The sequence below is a fragment of the Ornithorhynchus anatinus genome, chromosome X5, assembly GCF_004115215.2.
Source record: "Ornithorhynchus anatinus isolate Pmale09 chromosome X5, mOrnAna1.pri.v4, whole genome shotgun sequence".
NCBI lineage: Eukaryota > Metazoa > Chordata > Mammalia > Monotremata > Ornithorhynchidae > Ornithorhynchus > Ornithorhynchus anatinus.
The window spans coordinates 45,120,823-45,138,599 of NC_041753.1; the positions used below are offsets into that span (position 1 = coordinate 45,120,823).

Sequence of the window (17,777 nt, forward strand, 5' to 3'; positions counted from 1 at the left end):
AAGCTAAATTTTAAACATTCTGAAAGGAAACTCAGAAATTGTTCAATAAATACTTTTGATAATGATGATGATAAAGGACATCTGGTGGCTGAGGCATTTTAAAATATCCTCAGGTATATCTTTCCTCAAATACTATAAATGGATAATGGAAAATTGAAAAGGTTCTAGCTATGAATTTGGTGCTTCTGCTTCCATAGATATTAACTATATAAAGCATGATTGTCAGCTACACTTGGAAAAAAACACAGTCTCCCAAAAGCTGGTCCAGGTAATTAAATACAGGAAAGTTTACAAGCAACAGTTTCATTTAAAAGAGTGGGTGGTCTGACCAGGCCTTATGCTCAGCATGTAGGTTTGACATTTGTTTGTTTATTTTGGAAAATTTTCTAATTTGCTTCTGGACAGTTTCCACGTAGAGGGTCCCAGAATGGGCATGCATTCTTGAAACCCAGCATTTAAGGTCTAGCTGTTTGCTGGCAGTATTACTTGGACCTGACTCATTTATTCATTGCAAAGGGGCAAGACCTTTCTAACTCAGACAGAAAATAGCACTCTTTCTTTCCCATGATGCTTCAAGGGAAGTGGTACTTAAAACAGGTAAGAGATTGGATTCGGTACACTCTATTTGAGTATCGGCAACCCCAACTAACCTGAATGACCTATGGTAGATTGCTAAGATTTCCCCTGTCATGAACCTGCCTCCTTTCATACTTCTCCCGAAGCACAGTAATCATGGCCTGCAATGATGACATTCTCTGGGCTCCACTGATGCTGGGCCTCTTCTCCATCACTCAGATACCAGGGCTATTTTTTCCCTTGGCCCAGTTAAATTCCAAACTGTCTTTCTGGCTTTGTCTTATTTGCTGTGCATTTTCCTCTCTGTCTTCTCATTTCCATGATTCCAGACAATAGTTCCTTAGGTATGAAAGACTGGAGCTGGAAACAGTACTTGTCTTTCACAATGGAGAATGGAATCTGGTACTTCTTTATTACCTTAATGTTTGAGTAGTTTGAATTCTACCTGCAACCAAGTAGAAAGATCAGTTAGGCATATATTGATACTTTTGGCCTCATATATACTCGAGAATGATCTTTCTGTCACTGTCAACAGCATCTTGGAGTAGGAAGGGACCTCGTTATATTTATTTGTTATATGAGTATGGCTAGATATGTGTGAACATGTAAAAACACAAAAACACATCATTCAAGATAGTGATAAAGAAATGTACACTATGATTGAAAAACCTCATGCTTGAAAATTAGCTTTTGCTGCCACAAAGCAAAAAATAAAGAATAAATACAAAAATTGGAAAAGGGCTTCCTCCAAGCCACAATAACTATTGTTTTCTTATTAAATATATTTTAAACAATGGACTAAACACCAACTCATTCACACAGTGTTTACCAAGTCCTTGGAATCTGTGAACTTTTCAGGTTAGCAAGTCATTGAAGAAACCAGTCAGTAAATTTCAGGATAACATGTCACTGAAGGTAGCAATGCATTTTTTTTGGAAGGGATCACTTTATTTTTCAGCACTGTAATACTTTATAAAATGAGTAAAAATGCCATAAGTTTTTGTGGCTTTAATGAAGTCTCAGTAATGTAGGGCCATACTACAGTTTTTGCATTAAAACCTCCTCACAAATGTGAATTTATTTTCAAATTTAGGGAGGTTATAATAATGATGGTACTAGAAAGATGCTGCTCTGAATTATTGGTTTAATATAGAATGACAAGACTCAGAGACACCAATGCAAGGGTATCAATTATGTACCATATGGTGCAAAATAACCTAACCCTGAATTGGATTTGAAACAATAAACCATTGTTTGAGGAAGTGTGAGTGTTAACATAAAAAAAAATTGAGGAAACAAACTTTGATTCCCAGATTCTGGTACATCCATAGTCTTTGCAAATGTACAGCAAGGACTGATGCAGTCACTAAGAGCTTAGCAGCAGGTATGGATCTAGGGGGTGAAGGTCATCCTTATGTTAGATGAGGAGGCAGGTGGCTACCTGCCTCAGTCTTTGCCATGGAGAGAATCTCGGGTCTGAATGCCAGTGTGAGAGTGTGAGAAGCCTCTTCCACTCCTGAGCAGCCCTGCCTATTGCCTCTGGGCTGCCCTTACTCCACAAATCACTGCAGTTTGGGCTGGGATTCCTGCTGCTGCTGCCGCCGCCAGCCATTTCTTTCAGCCTCGGAGTAGCTATATGTGCTGGGGAGAAACCTCAAGTCCAGTCCAGAGTAAATAGGAGTGCAGTAGCAGCCCATCAATCAACCAATCGATCGATCAGTGGTATTTATTGAGCACTTACTGTGGGCAGAGAACTGTAATAAGTGCTTGAGAGAGTACAGTGTAACAGAGTTGGTAGGCATGTTTCCTGCCCATGACCCATGCTTTGAAGTAGCCAAAGGAGGCTCCGGGCAGTAGCACATCTAAGTGGAAAGGTGATCAAAAAGGTCTATTCTCTAGTTGGACACTCCATTAGTCAATCAGTGGAATTTATTGAGTGTTTACTGTGTGCGAAGCACTGTACAAAGGGCTTGGATTCATGTCTTTGTCCAGTGGTCTCACTCCCTTTTAGAAAATGTACATGTACGACACTGCTGTGCCATGACATTTCTATGTAATGAGGAGAATCACGGCCTAGTGGAAAGAGCATGGACCTGGGAGTCAGAGGACCTGGGTTCTAATCCCAACTTTGCCACTTGCCTGGTGTGTGACCTTGGGCAAATCACTTAACTTCTCTGTGCCTCAGTTTCCGCATCTGTAAAATGGGGAATCAATGAATGCTCTCCTTCTGACTTAGACTGTGAGTCCCAAGTGAGGAAGGGACTTTGTCCAACCTGATTATCTTCATTCAGTCATTCAGTCGTGTTTATTGAGTGCTTACTATGTGCAGTGCACTATACTAAGCACTTGGAAAGTACAATACAGCAATAAAGAGAGACAATCCCTGCCCAACAATGGGCTCACAGTCTAAAAGGGGGAGACAGACAACAAAACAAAACAAGTAGACACCAGAGGAGCGGAGTTTGCAAGCTTGAATGTAGAAGGAGAGAAGGGAGGTGAGGTAGGAGGGGGCAAGGTGATGGAGAGCTTTAAAGCCAATAGTGAGGAGTTTTTGTTTGATACAGAGGTGGATAGGCAACCACTGGAGATTTTTGAGGAGGGGGGGTGACATACCCTGAACGATTCTGTAGAAAGGATAATCTGGACAGCGGAGTGAAGTATGGACTGAAGTGGAGAGAGCCAGGAGGTTGGAAGGTCAGAAAGGAGGCTGATGCAGTAATCTAGGCGGGATAGGAGGAGTGATTGTACTGACACGGTAGCAGTTTGGATGGAGAGGAAAGGGCAGATCTTGACGATATTGTGAAGGTGAGACTGCCAGAATTTAGTGACAGATTGGATATGTGGGTTGAATGAGAGAGCGGAGTCAAGGATGACACCAAGGTTACGGGCTTGTGAGATGGGAAGGGTGGTTGTGTTGTCTACAGTGATGGGAAAGTTACCTTGTATCTATCTCAGTGCTTAGAACAGTGCTTGACACTTAGTAAGAATTTAACAACTACCATAATACTAATACTATTAATAACTCAGTAAGGCTATCTCCCCCAGCTTCCACTTAAAATGATGTTCTTTTTGCCTGATACCAAATAAAAGGCAAAAAAGGATATTTCTGCTTTGATTCACACTCATGGTAGTTTTAAGACTAAACTTATAGGAGTATACTAGGCAATTAATTTCTTAAAAATGGTTTTAGAGAAACATCTCTTGGGAATATTTTTTGTATTAATCTTGACCTTGCTTTCATTATGTTCAGTTCACATTCTTGACTTTTCACTTTAGGCGGTAATAATGCATATCATGCCAGTGGATGACCAACTTCCTAAAGAAGTTGCAGGAGTGACTCGGCATCTGGTTGTCAAGGAAACCGAGGTGGTTCATCTCACTAAGAAACATCTGCATTTTGTAGATGTGGAATCTCGTGAAAGGGAACTTCTCTACACAGTAACAACACCTCCATTTTTCTCCTTTAGTTACAGGTATGTCAGATGGTACTGGACAGAGGCAGATATCAATCACACTGCGAGTAATAATAATAATGATGACATTTGTTAAGCGCTTACTGTATGCCAAACACTGTAGAAGAGTGCTTAAAATCTGAGTGTCTACCCTAGGTAGCCAGATATTTAGCTTAGGTTGGGCCAAGCTGTAACTCTTGAACTATTTTCCAGCAGAACACACCCTTTACGATTGTCCACCTACAAGCTGATGGCTCCCACATCAATCAGTGGTATTTACTGAACACTTACTATGTGCAGAGCACTGCACTAAGCTTTGGGGAGAGCACAATAGAGTTGGTAGACTTGATCCCCACCCAAAAGGTGCTTAAATTGTGGAGGGTTTGTGTCTTCAGGCACCCAGCTATCAAAAGCTGTGAGTTTAGGTATGCTAGCATGTAGCCTGCTGACAGTACTCCCAAAAGGAGTCAGCTAAGCAAATCGCTGCCTCCGGGAAAATTATCTCCCTCTTTGCTTATGCTTTGCTTTTTAAGGTATTTGTTGAGCACTTACCATGTATCAAGCATTGTTCTAAGCACTGGAGGAGATTCAAGTCAATCAGGTGAGACATAGTCCCTCTCCCCCGTGGGGCTCACAATCCAGCCTGAGGAGGGAGGACAGATATTCAATCGCTATTTTACAGATGAGGCAACTGAAGCACTGAAAAGTTAAGTGACTTGCCCAAGGTCACCCAGCAGGTAATTGGCAAAGCTGGGATTAGAACCCAGGTCTTCTGACTCCAGGCCCATATTCTTTCCACTAAGCCGTGCTGGTTCTCTATGTTTAGTAGCCCTCAAACTACCAGAGACTTTATGTGCTACACAGGGTCTGCAGTTGAACCATTCCTAATTTAGACACGACATTTTAAAATGAGATGACATGCATTTAATAGTAATTTGTATTTCAAACAGGTCCCAAATCATCTCATCGTTTCCAGTGACTGGGGTGCTGAAAGTATTCAGATTTTTTATATGTTGTGCTCAGTATCTGCCTTTGTTCTTGGTGCACTCACTACCTAAAATCATGGAAGGGTTGGGCAGTGATGAAAGTAGGTTTAAAAATAAAATTATCAACCATGACATTTAGTAGCTATCATGAACATTACAAATAGGAATTGATGGATTTTGAAAATTTGTGTTCAATATGATTTGCTATTTCTGCCAATTTTGCAATCAGTGCTGTTATATTTCTTGTTTAGACATTCAGATGCTGGGAAATTGTTCATGGTGGATAGTGTGACAAAGCTGATGAAAGACCCTGCAGCTCCAAGCCTGAAATCATTCACTCAGGTGTGTTAGTCTGCATCAAATTAGAAGGGCATCAATTCCTAAAACCTCTATCATTCTCGGAAGGTGAGAAGAGTAGCTGGAACTCTAGAAGAGCTTGATAACTTTGCTGGCAACCTTCCTTATTTTTTAGAGAGACTAAGAAACAGTGCCTTGCACACAGTGCCCATGAAAAGATGACTGGGCACATTTTCTGAGCTTTTATCATTAGGAGAGAACATTGCAACCATAAATAGGGCTGCTCAGACATCAAGGGTACTGTCAAGTGGCACTGAGCTCTCTCCCTCAGTATGAGAGAGAATGGGGTTACCTATGTTTCATAGAACTTTAGTTTAGGATTGAGTGAAGGGGAACCAATCAATGGTATTTTTTGAGTGCTTTCTGTGTACAGAGAACTGCACTCAGCACTTGGTACAATATACCAGGATTGGTAGACATGTTCCCTGCCCACAAAGAGATTACAGTCTTGAGTGTTTATTACTCTATAGGGATGTTAATATGAGGAACAAGGTTTGGACGGTTAAAGATGCCAACAAGCAAAAAAATTTGGTTTTCAGGGATCTATATTCATTAGCTTGCACAAAGCTTTGGATGTTGTAGAACATAATTAAGCTATAGGTTGATCACTCTAAGCTACCTCTTAGAAATTATGCACATCCTAAACATGTTATTTGGGAGAATAATTTGGAAGAAAGAGCAATCAGAACTCAAAAGCAGTTGAAGTACAATCCAAAAGCTCTATAATTTTTAATTTACTAATTACACACAATCTAATTTAGTCTCCAATCTGCCAGAATACTGGCAAAATGTATCCACTGGCAGGAGAAAATGCCTGGGATTTGGTTTTGAAGTGCTGGTGATAGTTTACATTCCATGCAACCATAGGGAGACCTACACTCTTATGGTTTAGAAAATACACAGGAGGGAAGATAGATCATAAGGGAATGCTGCTCTTGTGCATCTGCTGTTGTGTCAAGAGGGGACAAATTTGTCGATTTCAGTGGAAATATGGTTATGAAATCCTGGGAGCTCTCAAAAGACACTCAACAGATAAAATGTTATCAATATCCAGAGACAAACAGCAATTACTTGTTTAGGTGATTCCTGTTCTTAACCTCCAGGGTCCATTTGGGAGAGACGAGAGAGCATCCGTGAACTGCCATAATGGTAGCAGTCGAGAATATGCTGTGTGTGCTTTCATCTTGGAATTTCAGTGTGCAAACAATTCTTAGATCTCACCTTCCCTGTATGCATCCCTCTTGCCCAATGTGTGAAAAATGCGGGTTTTTCCTGCAGATACATGAGCCCTCAGATGAAAAGAGCCCTTCCCAGTCAAAGGAGGACAATAATAATATCGACCCTTGTTAATATCTCCAAGAAGGTTATCATGAAAATAGAACCCTGAACATTTGTGACTGCCAGAACCCTAAATCTGATCCATTCTCTCAATTTTCTTTGCAGCATGCAGTCAATTTCATGAAAGTAGCCTATATGCCACCAATGCAGGACATTGGCCCTGTTCCTCAGCATGTCCAGTTTGTTTTTTCCATCAGTAATCAACATGGTGGCACACTACATGGGATCTGCTTTAACATTACTATTCTCCCAGTAGACAATCAAGCTCCAGAGGTATGTATAATGCTACAAATGGAAGAGGGGAGGAAAGTGTAGCCTAAGTAAGACCGAGACCTCATTGGAAGTAGAGATTCTCTGGCCCTCACTCTCTCTCCCCTTCCTTTTGCCCCCACTCCTTCTTCTGAGCCTTGGACTGTTGGTAGCAATGTTCTAAAGAGCCTGTTAGACTTGGGAGTACACACTTGGTGAGCTTGGTGGTATCACCTGGTTGATTTCCACAGAACAAAGATTAAAAGCTCCATGAGGATTGCTGTTCTGTCCACCTAGTCTCTTGAACTACAGTGCTCTACACAGTGTCAGCACTCAATAAATGCATTGATTTATTTATTGATTAAACATCATAATATCAAACTTCCTCTTGGAGAAGCAGCGTGGAGTAGTGGATAGAGCAGGGGCCTGGGAGTCAGAAGGTCATGGGTTATAATTCCTACTCTGCCACCTGTCTGCTGTGTGACCTTGGGCAAGTTACTTAACTTCTCTGTGCCTCAGTTCCCTCATCCGTAAAATGGGGATTAAGACTGTGAGCCCTATGTGGGACAGGGACTGTGTCCAAATCGATTAGCTTGTATCTACCCTAGTGCTTAGAACAGTGTCTGGCACATAGTAAGCACTTAAAAAATACCATCATCATTATTAACGTTATTATTGTAACATGGAGGCAGGGAAGTTATCCAATATCTTTTTTCTAGCTCTACAAAAGCCTCAGTCACCATGGCTGAACTAATTTCCCAAATGGAATAATGGCAAAGGTCAGTGTTTAATAATTCTTATACTTGGTAAGAATACAGACAGAAGAATTCAAATGGTCAGTCACAAATGCAATTGAAAACCCATGGGTTTCAAAGTTACAAAAGGAAAGCTTTATTGCCAGATTGGAAAAGCCACTTACCATGTACTTAGAATAACAAGGCTGTCCCGAGCCCAAGGCTTTTGCTTGGCAGAAGGGATGGATAAGGTTTAAATTGAAATATCCTCAAATTAGATTACCCTAGCCCCTTTTAACCAGAGGTATTGTTTAAACAGAGAGGAAATACCTCACCACATAGAAACCTTTTTCTAGCAGAGTCCCAGATGGGAACTGATCGGGCAGCCAGCCACAGGGAAGCAACCATCAGCAGGGACAGAACAGCATGTACATCAGTCATCTTTATTGAGTACTTTCTATGTGCAGACCACTGTACTAAGAGCTTGGGAAAGTACAATATAACAGCAGTACGTATATACACACATGTCCCGCTTACAGCCTAGAGAGAGAGAGACAGATATTAAACAGCACAAACTCAGCCCTCCTGCCTGGAAATACCTTGGGTAAATTAAGCTCCACCTAGAGCGGGTAGAGCTCTCACCCGTAATAGGGGACACCAGCTCCTTCCAGAATGTCTTAATAGCTTCTGGGAAGTATAGGCAAACCAACCCCTCTGCACTTTGGGTCATGTAGTTTGGGCCATTTCCTTCCTTGCAATTCCCATGATAACTTTCAGCCAGCCCTCATAGGAGAGTATTAAAATCACACTGCTTTGGTTATCACCCATCTATCCAACACCTGTGGACTGATAAGGATGAAGGTCTGCAACCTGAAAGGTGAGACTATCCAGTTGCCAAACCAGAGTTTGGCCTGACAGAGGCCCCTTCGATTTAATTTTGTATCAATTTGTTGATCTGGGGATATGAAGATTACATGGTCCTAGCAACCAGAAAGGAATTTTTTGTTTTAAATACAGGCCATTAGTATGACTGTGTAATTCAGGTAGTGTGAATAATCTCCTCCTCCTCCTCCTCTTCCTCCTTCTTCTCCACCATCATTGCTATTTTGGCCCTTTATGGGTTTAAATAGGAGTTTGTGACATGGTGGGACTGGGAGTATCTGACAGAGCCAGATCTTTCTATTTTTGAGGAGTCAGTCAGGAGGACATTTCTGCTTATGCCTGAGTCACAACAGTGGTGTAGCCCTGGATTCACTGACCTGTCCTGTGCTCTGTTGCCATCAGCACGATTTTCCTTGCTAATTCAAACCAGCAGCCCTGGCAGTGATATGGGCAGGGGGCATAATTTCATCTGGGGCCAGTGTTACTACTGCCATGACTTGGGAAGGGTGCAGGCTAATTCTCAGCCAAATTGGCCTGTTTTGGGTCAGGCTGATAATAATAATAATAATACTTGTTAAGCGTGGCTTAATGGAAACAGCATGGGCTTGGGAGTCAGAAATCATGGGTTCTAATCCCAGCTCTGCTACTTATCAGCTGTGTGACTTTGGGCAAGTCACAACTTCTCTGTGCCTCAGTGACCTCATCTGTAAAATGGGGATTAAGACTGTGAGTCCCATGTGGGACAAACTGATTACCCTGTATCAACCCCAGCACTTAGAACAGTGCTTGGCATATAGTAAGTGCTCAACAAATACCATAATTATTACTCTTATTATTAAGCACTTACTATGTGCCAAGCACTGTACTAAGCATTGCGGTAGATGCAAAATAATCAGGCCAGACACAGTTCTCATCCCAAACGTGACTCACAGCCTAAGTGGAGGGAGAACAGGTATTGAATCCCCATTTTACAGAGGAGGAAACTGTGGCACAGAGGAATGATATGGTTTTCCCAAAGTCACACAGCAAGCAACTGGCAGAGCTGCAATTCAGGGGCCTAGGAGCCCGTGCTCTTTCTACTGGGCCACTGAACTTGCTGGGTGGAAGCCATGCCATCAGATAAGGCATGTGAGTTTTGCCCCTTTGCATCTCCCCCTTTACCTTTACTTCTTATCTTGAGGACCTTTCCATTTTGGTGCTCTGTATCTAACAATTTGAATTTTTTTCTTGTTTTTAGGTATTTGTGAAACCCTTGAAAGTGGAGGAAGGAGGTCTGTGCACCATCACAACCGAGCATATTCTGATTTCAGATGTGGATACTAAGCGAGGCGACCTCCACATTCGCCTACAGCGACGCCCACTGTATGGAGAAGTGGAGCTAGATGAGTTTCCCCTGAGTCTAGGGGACACATTTTCCTGGGAAGATCTCCACACATTAAAAGTTAGGTTAGAAACAGTTTATACATTCTTCTTTATATATGTTTATTCTCCCAAGTAAAGGAAAGCTAACATGGCTCACTAAAACATCTTCGTTTAATTCATCTAACATACCAAGGCATGCTTAAGTGCTTGGAAAAAAATGATTTTAATAGTAGCTTATGCTGTGGCACAGGACTGCTGTATAGTAGCTTTGTGCTTCAGCATATTGGAAAGGTTCTCATTGTTCCCTGAGTACCTTTAACAATAGTAATATAATAGTAAGTTGACCAGAGTTTGTCTCACCTAAGGTGGAACAGGGGTGAAATCGTACTTTTTGCTGGTATGAGCATATATGATAATTGTGGTATTTATTAAGTGCTTACCATGTGCCAAGCACTGGGGTAGATGCAAGATACATATATGTATATCTATATAATATGTATATAGGTAATGATATAGCTAATATGCATCCATATATTCAAAGTTGTTTCAAATTTAAAATGTAAAATTACATAATTGTTTTATCTCCTATACATCTTTCAGTTCACACTGAGCACAGTTTTCATAATAATTAAATTATCCCACAGCCAAAAAATAAACTAAAATAAACAGCAAACCATGTTATTGCTGTACAAAATATCATAATAAACTAGTTCTTAATTTTTATTTCCCACAGGTATCATCATGATGGGTCTGACGTTCTACACGATGTCGTCCTTTTTGTGGCCACAGACGGCACTAATTCTGCAGCATTTGACCTACACGTCAAGGTTGGTGTATTGCTACCTCACAAGGTCAGATAGAGATTCAGCTCTGGATTTGCAGGTTTTCAGGGCTGCGAGGGAAATTTGGAGCACTAGGACTCTCATGTGAAGGGATGGTACGTTCCTTGAGAATATGACTTGGAAAGCATATTTGGCAGATGGTTTTCAGGAAACTAAGTCTGTTTTGTCAACCCAACTAGGAAATGTTGCCCCAGAGGAATTAAAACTGGAACTTGTTTGGCTTCCAAACTTCAGGGTTTCAGTTCTAAGTATTTCTTTTAAATTTCATGTGTTACAATTATAAATTGTTCTTAATTCCCTCTGTTTTCAAATTCAAGGATGTAAGACTCTTGACTTGCACTCAGAAAGGTACCATCTCGTGGGTTTAATAACAGCCAAGTTATATGGCTGATTTATAAACTGTAATAGCTGCTCCCAGAGCTATGCTAGAAGGGCAGTGAGTAATCAATCAATCCTTTGTTGAGTTGTTGAGCATTTACTGTGTAAAGAGCACTGTACTAAGCACCTGGGAGAATACACTATAACAGAATCAGTAGAAATGTTCCCTGCCCACAATGAGCTTAGTCTAGAGGGGATTTGTGTGCTATGTGTACTATTTTTATTATTGTTCCAGAAGCTCCTTGTGAGCAGGCATTGTATTTTGTTCTTCCTTTGTAACCTCACCTCAGGGCTTTACACATGGTGGATTAGCAAAAAGTCCTATGGATTGAGTGACTCAGTTTTCAATTAAGGAAACCAAGATGCAGAAAGTTAAATACAATAGCTCAGAACAAGTTAGCTGCACTTGAATGTGGTCATTTTCCACAGATCCATAAAATAGGCTCTGATTTGGATAGTGAAAAGGATGAGTAAATAGATGTAATATACTTTAAGAAAATCACTAGTTATTTTAATTGTGTTTGGTTCTACTGATTTCTGTGGAACTTGTGGAGGGATCTCAGTGAAACTTAGTTCTAAGTATAAAAACACGGTTTCCGAATTTGGTGGCATCCTGGCAGCAGAAATGAAAATTGATTACAATGATTATGAATGATATCCTGCATTGTGCATCCCTGTGATAGGGAAATTTCAAGAAATAAATGCCTACTTTCCATGGAAAATATCCACATCCCTTCTTGTTAGTAACAATTTTCAGTGCATCTTGGGAGGCAATCTGTTTATTGTTACTCTTTAAACAGAAACGTATGCTCTTTGAAAACCAGAACCCAAGCTGCATAAAGAAAAAGAATTTATGATTTTCTAAACAGGGGGAATGTTCTTAATCTTATTGCCTCTGTACTTTGTTATCCTTTCAAAAGCTGAAACCCTTTTTTTGGAGTACCACAAGATAGTCAAGAGTGATTTACTTGTGAGATTCCTGAATTCACAGCAGAAATAGGTGAGGACATGGTCAAAAGCCACCTAAAGTTGGATCACTTTAAATGTGAACCCTCTAAAAAAGATAGAAATCAGAGCAAAGAAACTATTCACCCTTAATGATTCAGCATCTGTGCTTCATTTAAGGAAAACTTGTGATTTACGAATGTGTATATATCAGTCTGCCTTGCAGTTTGTTAGCTTGACTCACAAAGTGTTCCCTAGAATAAGTTCCCACCACGTGTGGTGGGTAGCCACACTACAACTCTTGAACAACTCAATGACAGTCCCTATCTTAGTTGTCCTACAGCTAAAGAGCTGTGTATTTTGAGAGAGGACAGGATTGGATTTAACCATGATGCAATGGAGGAACTGTATCTCTTGAACCTGCATCTGTAGATGCAGCCAGCACCAGGAAAATTCCAGTGGGCCAGTGTGAGCCATGATGATGATGATGATGATGATAACAAGTGCTTACTATGTGCCAAGCCCTTGTTAAGTTCTGGGGTAGATACAGTGCAATCGGTTCAGACCGTCTCCATCCCCTATGGGGCTCATAGTCCAAGGGGAAGGGAGAACAGGTATTTAATTCCCAATTCACAGATAAGGAAACTGTGTCCCAGAGAAGTTAAGTGACTTGCCCAAGGTCCTACAGAAGGTAAGTGGTGGAGCCGGGATTGGAACTAGGGTCTCCTGACTCCCAGGCCATTACCCTTTCCACTAGGCCTGAAAATCCCTACTATCAGTCAGTAGTAATTATTGAGTACTTACTGTGTGCAGAACACACAGTACTAAGCACTTGGGGGAGTACAGCAGTCTTTCATTCAATCGTATTTATTGAGCACTTACTGTGTGCAGAGCACTGTAGCCGCCCACAGTGAACTTACAGTCTACAGCTTCACTCTAATTGGCTCAGAGCCAGGAAGGAGAGTGGTATGGTAGGGGTAAAGGAACTTCTGCTTTTTTAAACCTGGAGCCTTCTCATCCACCTCACTCACAACAATGTGGCCTTTGAGGGGCTTCCAAACAAAAATTGCTCTGGCTTGCCAACATCCTTAATTTGACCTTGGGGAGGAAGCTAGGGAAATTTCTCTAGGAAAATCCCATCACTTCAATTGTATCTAGGCATTTAAAACTTCTATATTACCATAGAATCACAGGACTTGAATGGGTAACTTAGACAATTCAGGCAAAATTACACCTGCAGACAAAACTACACCTAAATTAGATTTGATAGATGAGAATATCTCTGGATCCTATAGAACTCTACCATCATTGCTGACTGAACTTCCTTGAAGTGCAGTATACTGAACCAGACATTCTGTGTGTCAAGGTAATTTAGAAATGCATTGCTTAACTTCCATATGGAGAGAACTATTATCATCAGCATTATTATTAATAATGATAGCAATTAATGATAATGGTATTTATTAAGGGCTACTGTTTGCCAAAGTCTCAGATTGGACACACTCTCTGTCCCACACAGTGCTCACAATCTAAGAGCTAGGGAGAGTAGGTACCTGATACGTAGGTACCTGATCCCCATTTAACATATGAGAAAACTGAGGCTCAGAAATGTTTAGTGAGTTGCTCAAGGTCATATAGCAGGCCAGTGGCAGAGCTGGGATAAAAATCTGGGTCTATGGACACCCAGTCCCATGCTCTTTCCACTAGGCCATGCTTCCTCAACCCTTCACTGATAGTGTACACAACCCCTGTTACCCCATAAAAGCTTATCACTTCACCTGTGGAATTACCTTTTCTCTAAACAGTCAGTATAGAGTATGGTTAGTTTTCCTTTTAAAAAATAAGCATGCATGCATGCACATACATAAACACACTATGCTTATGTATACATACAGCTCATATACATACAGCTCACACACACAGTTATGCTCACACTGTGACATTCAGATATGGACACATGTTCAAACATACATTCCCATAAACTCACATCCCTTGCATCCCTTGATGCAATTGGATTCAGGATAGATGGAATTCAGGGGAAGAGGGAATCTAGGGCACAAGAGAGTCTGGGGACCATGAAAAAACATATGAACCTCCACTACCCTGAGACCTGGGCAGGGATGAAAGGGGGTTACCTGCCAAACACTCTGTGTTCACCCCACAACTGCTTCTCATTCATTCAGTCGTATTTATTGAGTGCTTACTGTGTGCAGAGCACTGTACTAAGCACTTGGAAAGTACAATTCGGCAACAGAGACAATTCCTACCCAACAATGGCAATGGGCTCACAGTCTGTAGTTGGGGAGAAGCCTGGTACAACTGAATACAATTCCTTCTCCCAAGGCTTCAGTTGTACCAGGGAAGGAATTCTTGGGAGAAGGAATTGTATTCAGTTGTACCAGGGCCTTAAACCTTCAGGGAGCTTAGCTTTCCCCATTCTCTCATTTAACTTACTTTCTTTGCATGTCACTGTATGGAAATGGAGGTATCTCTCTGTTATGCTCAATAGTTGAATTCTGCCACAATCAAGTTCACAGACTTCAAAAGATCACTAGAATTTATCTATCCATCCATCCAGATGGATAGTCACTCACACACATGTACACACCTATGCATTTGGACCCAGTTTTGAAACCAGATGATAACCTTAAATAACTCCATTAAAATGGATAATGATTTTTATGTTCTTTCTTAAAACCATTATTTCCTAAATGAAGAACCATGTATATGGGCACCTGCAATAAGAATGTAGTGATTGTACCCATAACAGGCAAATTCCCATTGACCCCACCACTATTTCCCAGATACTGGGACTCACCTTTCCTTAAGAGTCCTTCTAACTCTTGGGAGCCGATAATTCATCCAAGTCTTTGGGCTAGACAGACTTTAAGAAATTACCCATCCATAATTTTTCAATTTCTCTTTGAGATTTGTGTTTGTTTTTCATCATAGTGATGTCATAATATTTTGTGACCCATTCAAAACATGTGGGTTCTGCATTTTTCACTTATCCTATACATTTTGAGTCTCAGGTACTGCTTATTCCCAGACCAGGGTGATTTCCTGCATGGTGACTTGTTGGGGGTGAAGGAAAGCACTGAGGCTTAATGGTGACCAATTTGTACCAAATCTGATTCAGATGAGTTAACTGTGAATTAGTAAGAAACATATGGGTTAGATTTCCCTTTGAATGCAAATGAGTTCAACAATGAAGGACAAAGGGAAGTTGGCAAAATGTGCTTTGAATTTTGCCAGGCCTGAAATAATTGAAATATAGTGGGAGAGTTTTGGCTGGGCCCAAATGATAACTGTACCCACCCATCCCCACTTCAATGTTCCCTGCCTGGGTCATATGGTGCAAGATGATACATATGGGGAACTTTAAAGATGCAGGCAGCTTGGCCACTTTCCATGCTTATTGTTTCATGTTTCTGAAAAGTATTTTTTCTCTGTTTGAAAATCTTCATCTCTTGCCCTGTGATCTATAAATTGCTAGTGGGGCACTTTGTCTTTTTTTTTTCTTTTCCCTTGAAGTTTGGTGTTTTTTCTGTTTAGGTGCTGCCTGTAAATGATGAACCGCCTGTCCTGAAGGCAGACCTGATTCCGGTTATGAACTGTCCCGAGGGAGGAGAAGTGATCATCACTTCAGAGTATATTAGTGCTACTGATCTGGACAGTGATGACCTGAAACTGATGTTTGTGATCACTCGACAACCTCGTCGTGGGATTGTGAGTAAAGCTGGGATCATTGTGGATCATTTCTCTCAGGCAGATATCGTTTCAAAAGCCGTGACATACAAGCACACAAGTAAGTGACACTAAGGAGAAGATGAAATTGATTTTGGGTATAATCAAAACAATGTTTTAAGCCATATTTGAAGGTTATCCAGATATCAATCAATCAGTGGTATTTATTGAGTGCTTACTGTGTGCTGAGAACTTGGGAGAGTACAATAGCATAAGTAGACACAATCCAAGCCTTTGAGGCATTTACAGTCACTGAATCACAGGTACAGATAGTGTGGAGAAAGCCTTCTGACCCACTGGTTTCCTGTTGCCTTCTAAAAAATATTTGTTCAATGGTGTTGAGGTTGTCAAATAACTCTAGCAGCCCATGGCATCTTTTCCCCTCAGCAAAACAGACTAAGTATTTGCTTTAGGGATGATATGCATAAAAGAGAAAGGTAATATTGAGCAGGAAATAATACACATCAAATACATTGTTGCAGAGCTATGACCTATTGTGAATATCAGTGAATGTAGTTAAAAGGCTATTGGTCATATAACGAGATCACTTCAGCCTAAAGTGTATCTTTTTATGGCTTTTAACTTGTGAATTGGTAAATCTTTGCTTCACTGCCATTTTCTGAGCAGGTAATAAATTTTAAAGTCATCTTCTTGTCCTTCACGAGAAAATAAATAGTCCTAATTCTGATTCCCAAATTCAAAGACATTGGACTTTGCTCTATTTGAGTGGGAGAAAAGGCTATCAGTAACTGACAACTAGTTTTAATAGTGCTTTTTCATGTTTCAGCTACTACAGAGAAATATAGGTCTTTCTGTATTTTTGAATATCATAAAATAGTGGAGGACCCAGGTTCTAATCCCAGCTCTGCCACTTGACTGCTGTGTGATCTTGGGCAAGTCACTTAACTTCTCTGTGCCTCAGTTAACTCATCTGTGAAATGTGGGACATGGGCTGTGTCCAACCTGATTTGCTTGTACCTACCCCAGTGTTTAGTACAGTGCCTCACAAATATGAAGCGCTTAACAAATACCACAAAAACATTCAGGCATGCTCCATATTGTTCAACTCAGAGATAAATTTTGGTATGCATTAATTTTTTTAAAATGTTTGTGGGGTGGGCTTGTTGGAGATTTGTAATTTATTGATACTCCTAAAAGTTCTCCGGCAGAATTCACAGAAGGTAATGTTTCTGTGAAAAATGGCCAATGTGAGCTTCATGCTAACTGTCCAGAAATGATCTCCTTATTATTCAGTCATGCAATCAGTCTGCAGTTACATGACATTTTCTAACCCTGAAAAACGCAGAGTGTATTCTCCTCTCAATGAATTGAGAAGTAACTCCTATTGTTTTTAATTCTGTATATTCACACCACTCTCATCAAGGGGAATAAAAAACCTAAAATGAAATCTCTTCTCCTGTTACACTCCAGCCTTACTCTTGATTCCTCCCAAACAAACCTTCTAACTGCCTTTTCCAGGATTCTCCTCTCCTTATGACCCATTGCTCATGCTTTATCTCCTGCTTAGTTGCTCAGCTTTGCCAAACTATGTATCTCTTTTCCTTCAGAGCTGTCCTAAAATGGCTTCTCTTCCAAGAGACATTCTCTGAAGAGTTCCTCCTCTCATTATTCTGCGTCATCAGTCATTTCAGTATTCGTGTGTAGATCTATTTGTTTACTTGGCATTCACTTAATCAGTTATTTGCTTCCTTTTGTTTTTTATCACCGGGGTCTACTCTCTTACTCTTTTAACTACTGTTTTATATAGTTCCCAATTTGGGTCCGCCTGCTTCATCAGCCGGGTGAAAATTCCTCAAGGGCGGGAGCTACTGCTTTTATTTCTACTGTATGTTGCTTAGTGCTACCGAACCAGTCGGGCAAGAACTACCTACCCCACAGGAGGGTTTTAGTTCTGGGCTTCATCTGGAT

At 40.8% G+C, this 17,777-nt stretch overlaps 1 protein-coding gene across 9 annotated transcripts in view; it reads left to right on the top strand.

Moving 5' to 3' along the window:
• FREM1 (FRAS1 related extracellular matrix 1) overlaps positions 1-17,777 on the top strand; it is a 157,972-nt gene that overhangs the window by 72,698 nt on the left and 67,497 nt on the right. For all 9 annotated transcript variants that reach the window (XR_003756015.2, XM_029055735.2, XM_029055733.2 and 6 more), the window contains exons 11-16: positions 3,853-4,049; positions 5,266-5,356; positions 6,815-6,982; positions 9,812-10,020; positions 10,670-10,763; positions 15,657-15,909. Coding sequence is in view for 8 of the 9 variants with exons in the window: in XM_029055735.2 (XP_028911568.1) it covers positions 3,853-4,049; positions 5,266-5,356; positions 6,815-6,982; positions 9,812-10,020; positions 10,670-10,763; positions 15,657-15,909 (1,012 nt within the window). In the remaining variant the exon portion in view is untranslated. The remainder of the gene's footprint in view (positions 1-3,852; positions 4,050-5,265; positions 5,357-6,814; positions 6,983-9,811; positions 10,021-10,669; positions 10,764-15,656; positions 15,910-17,777) is intronic.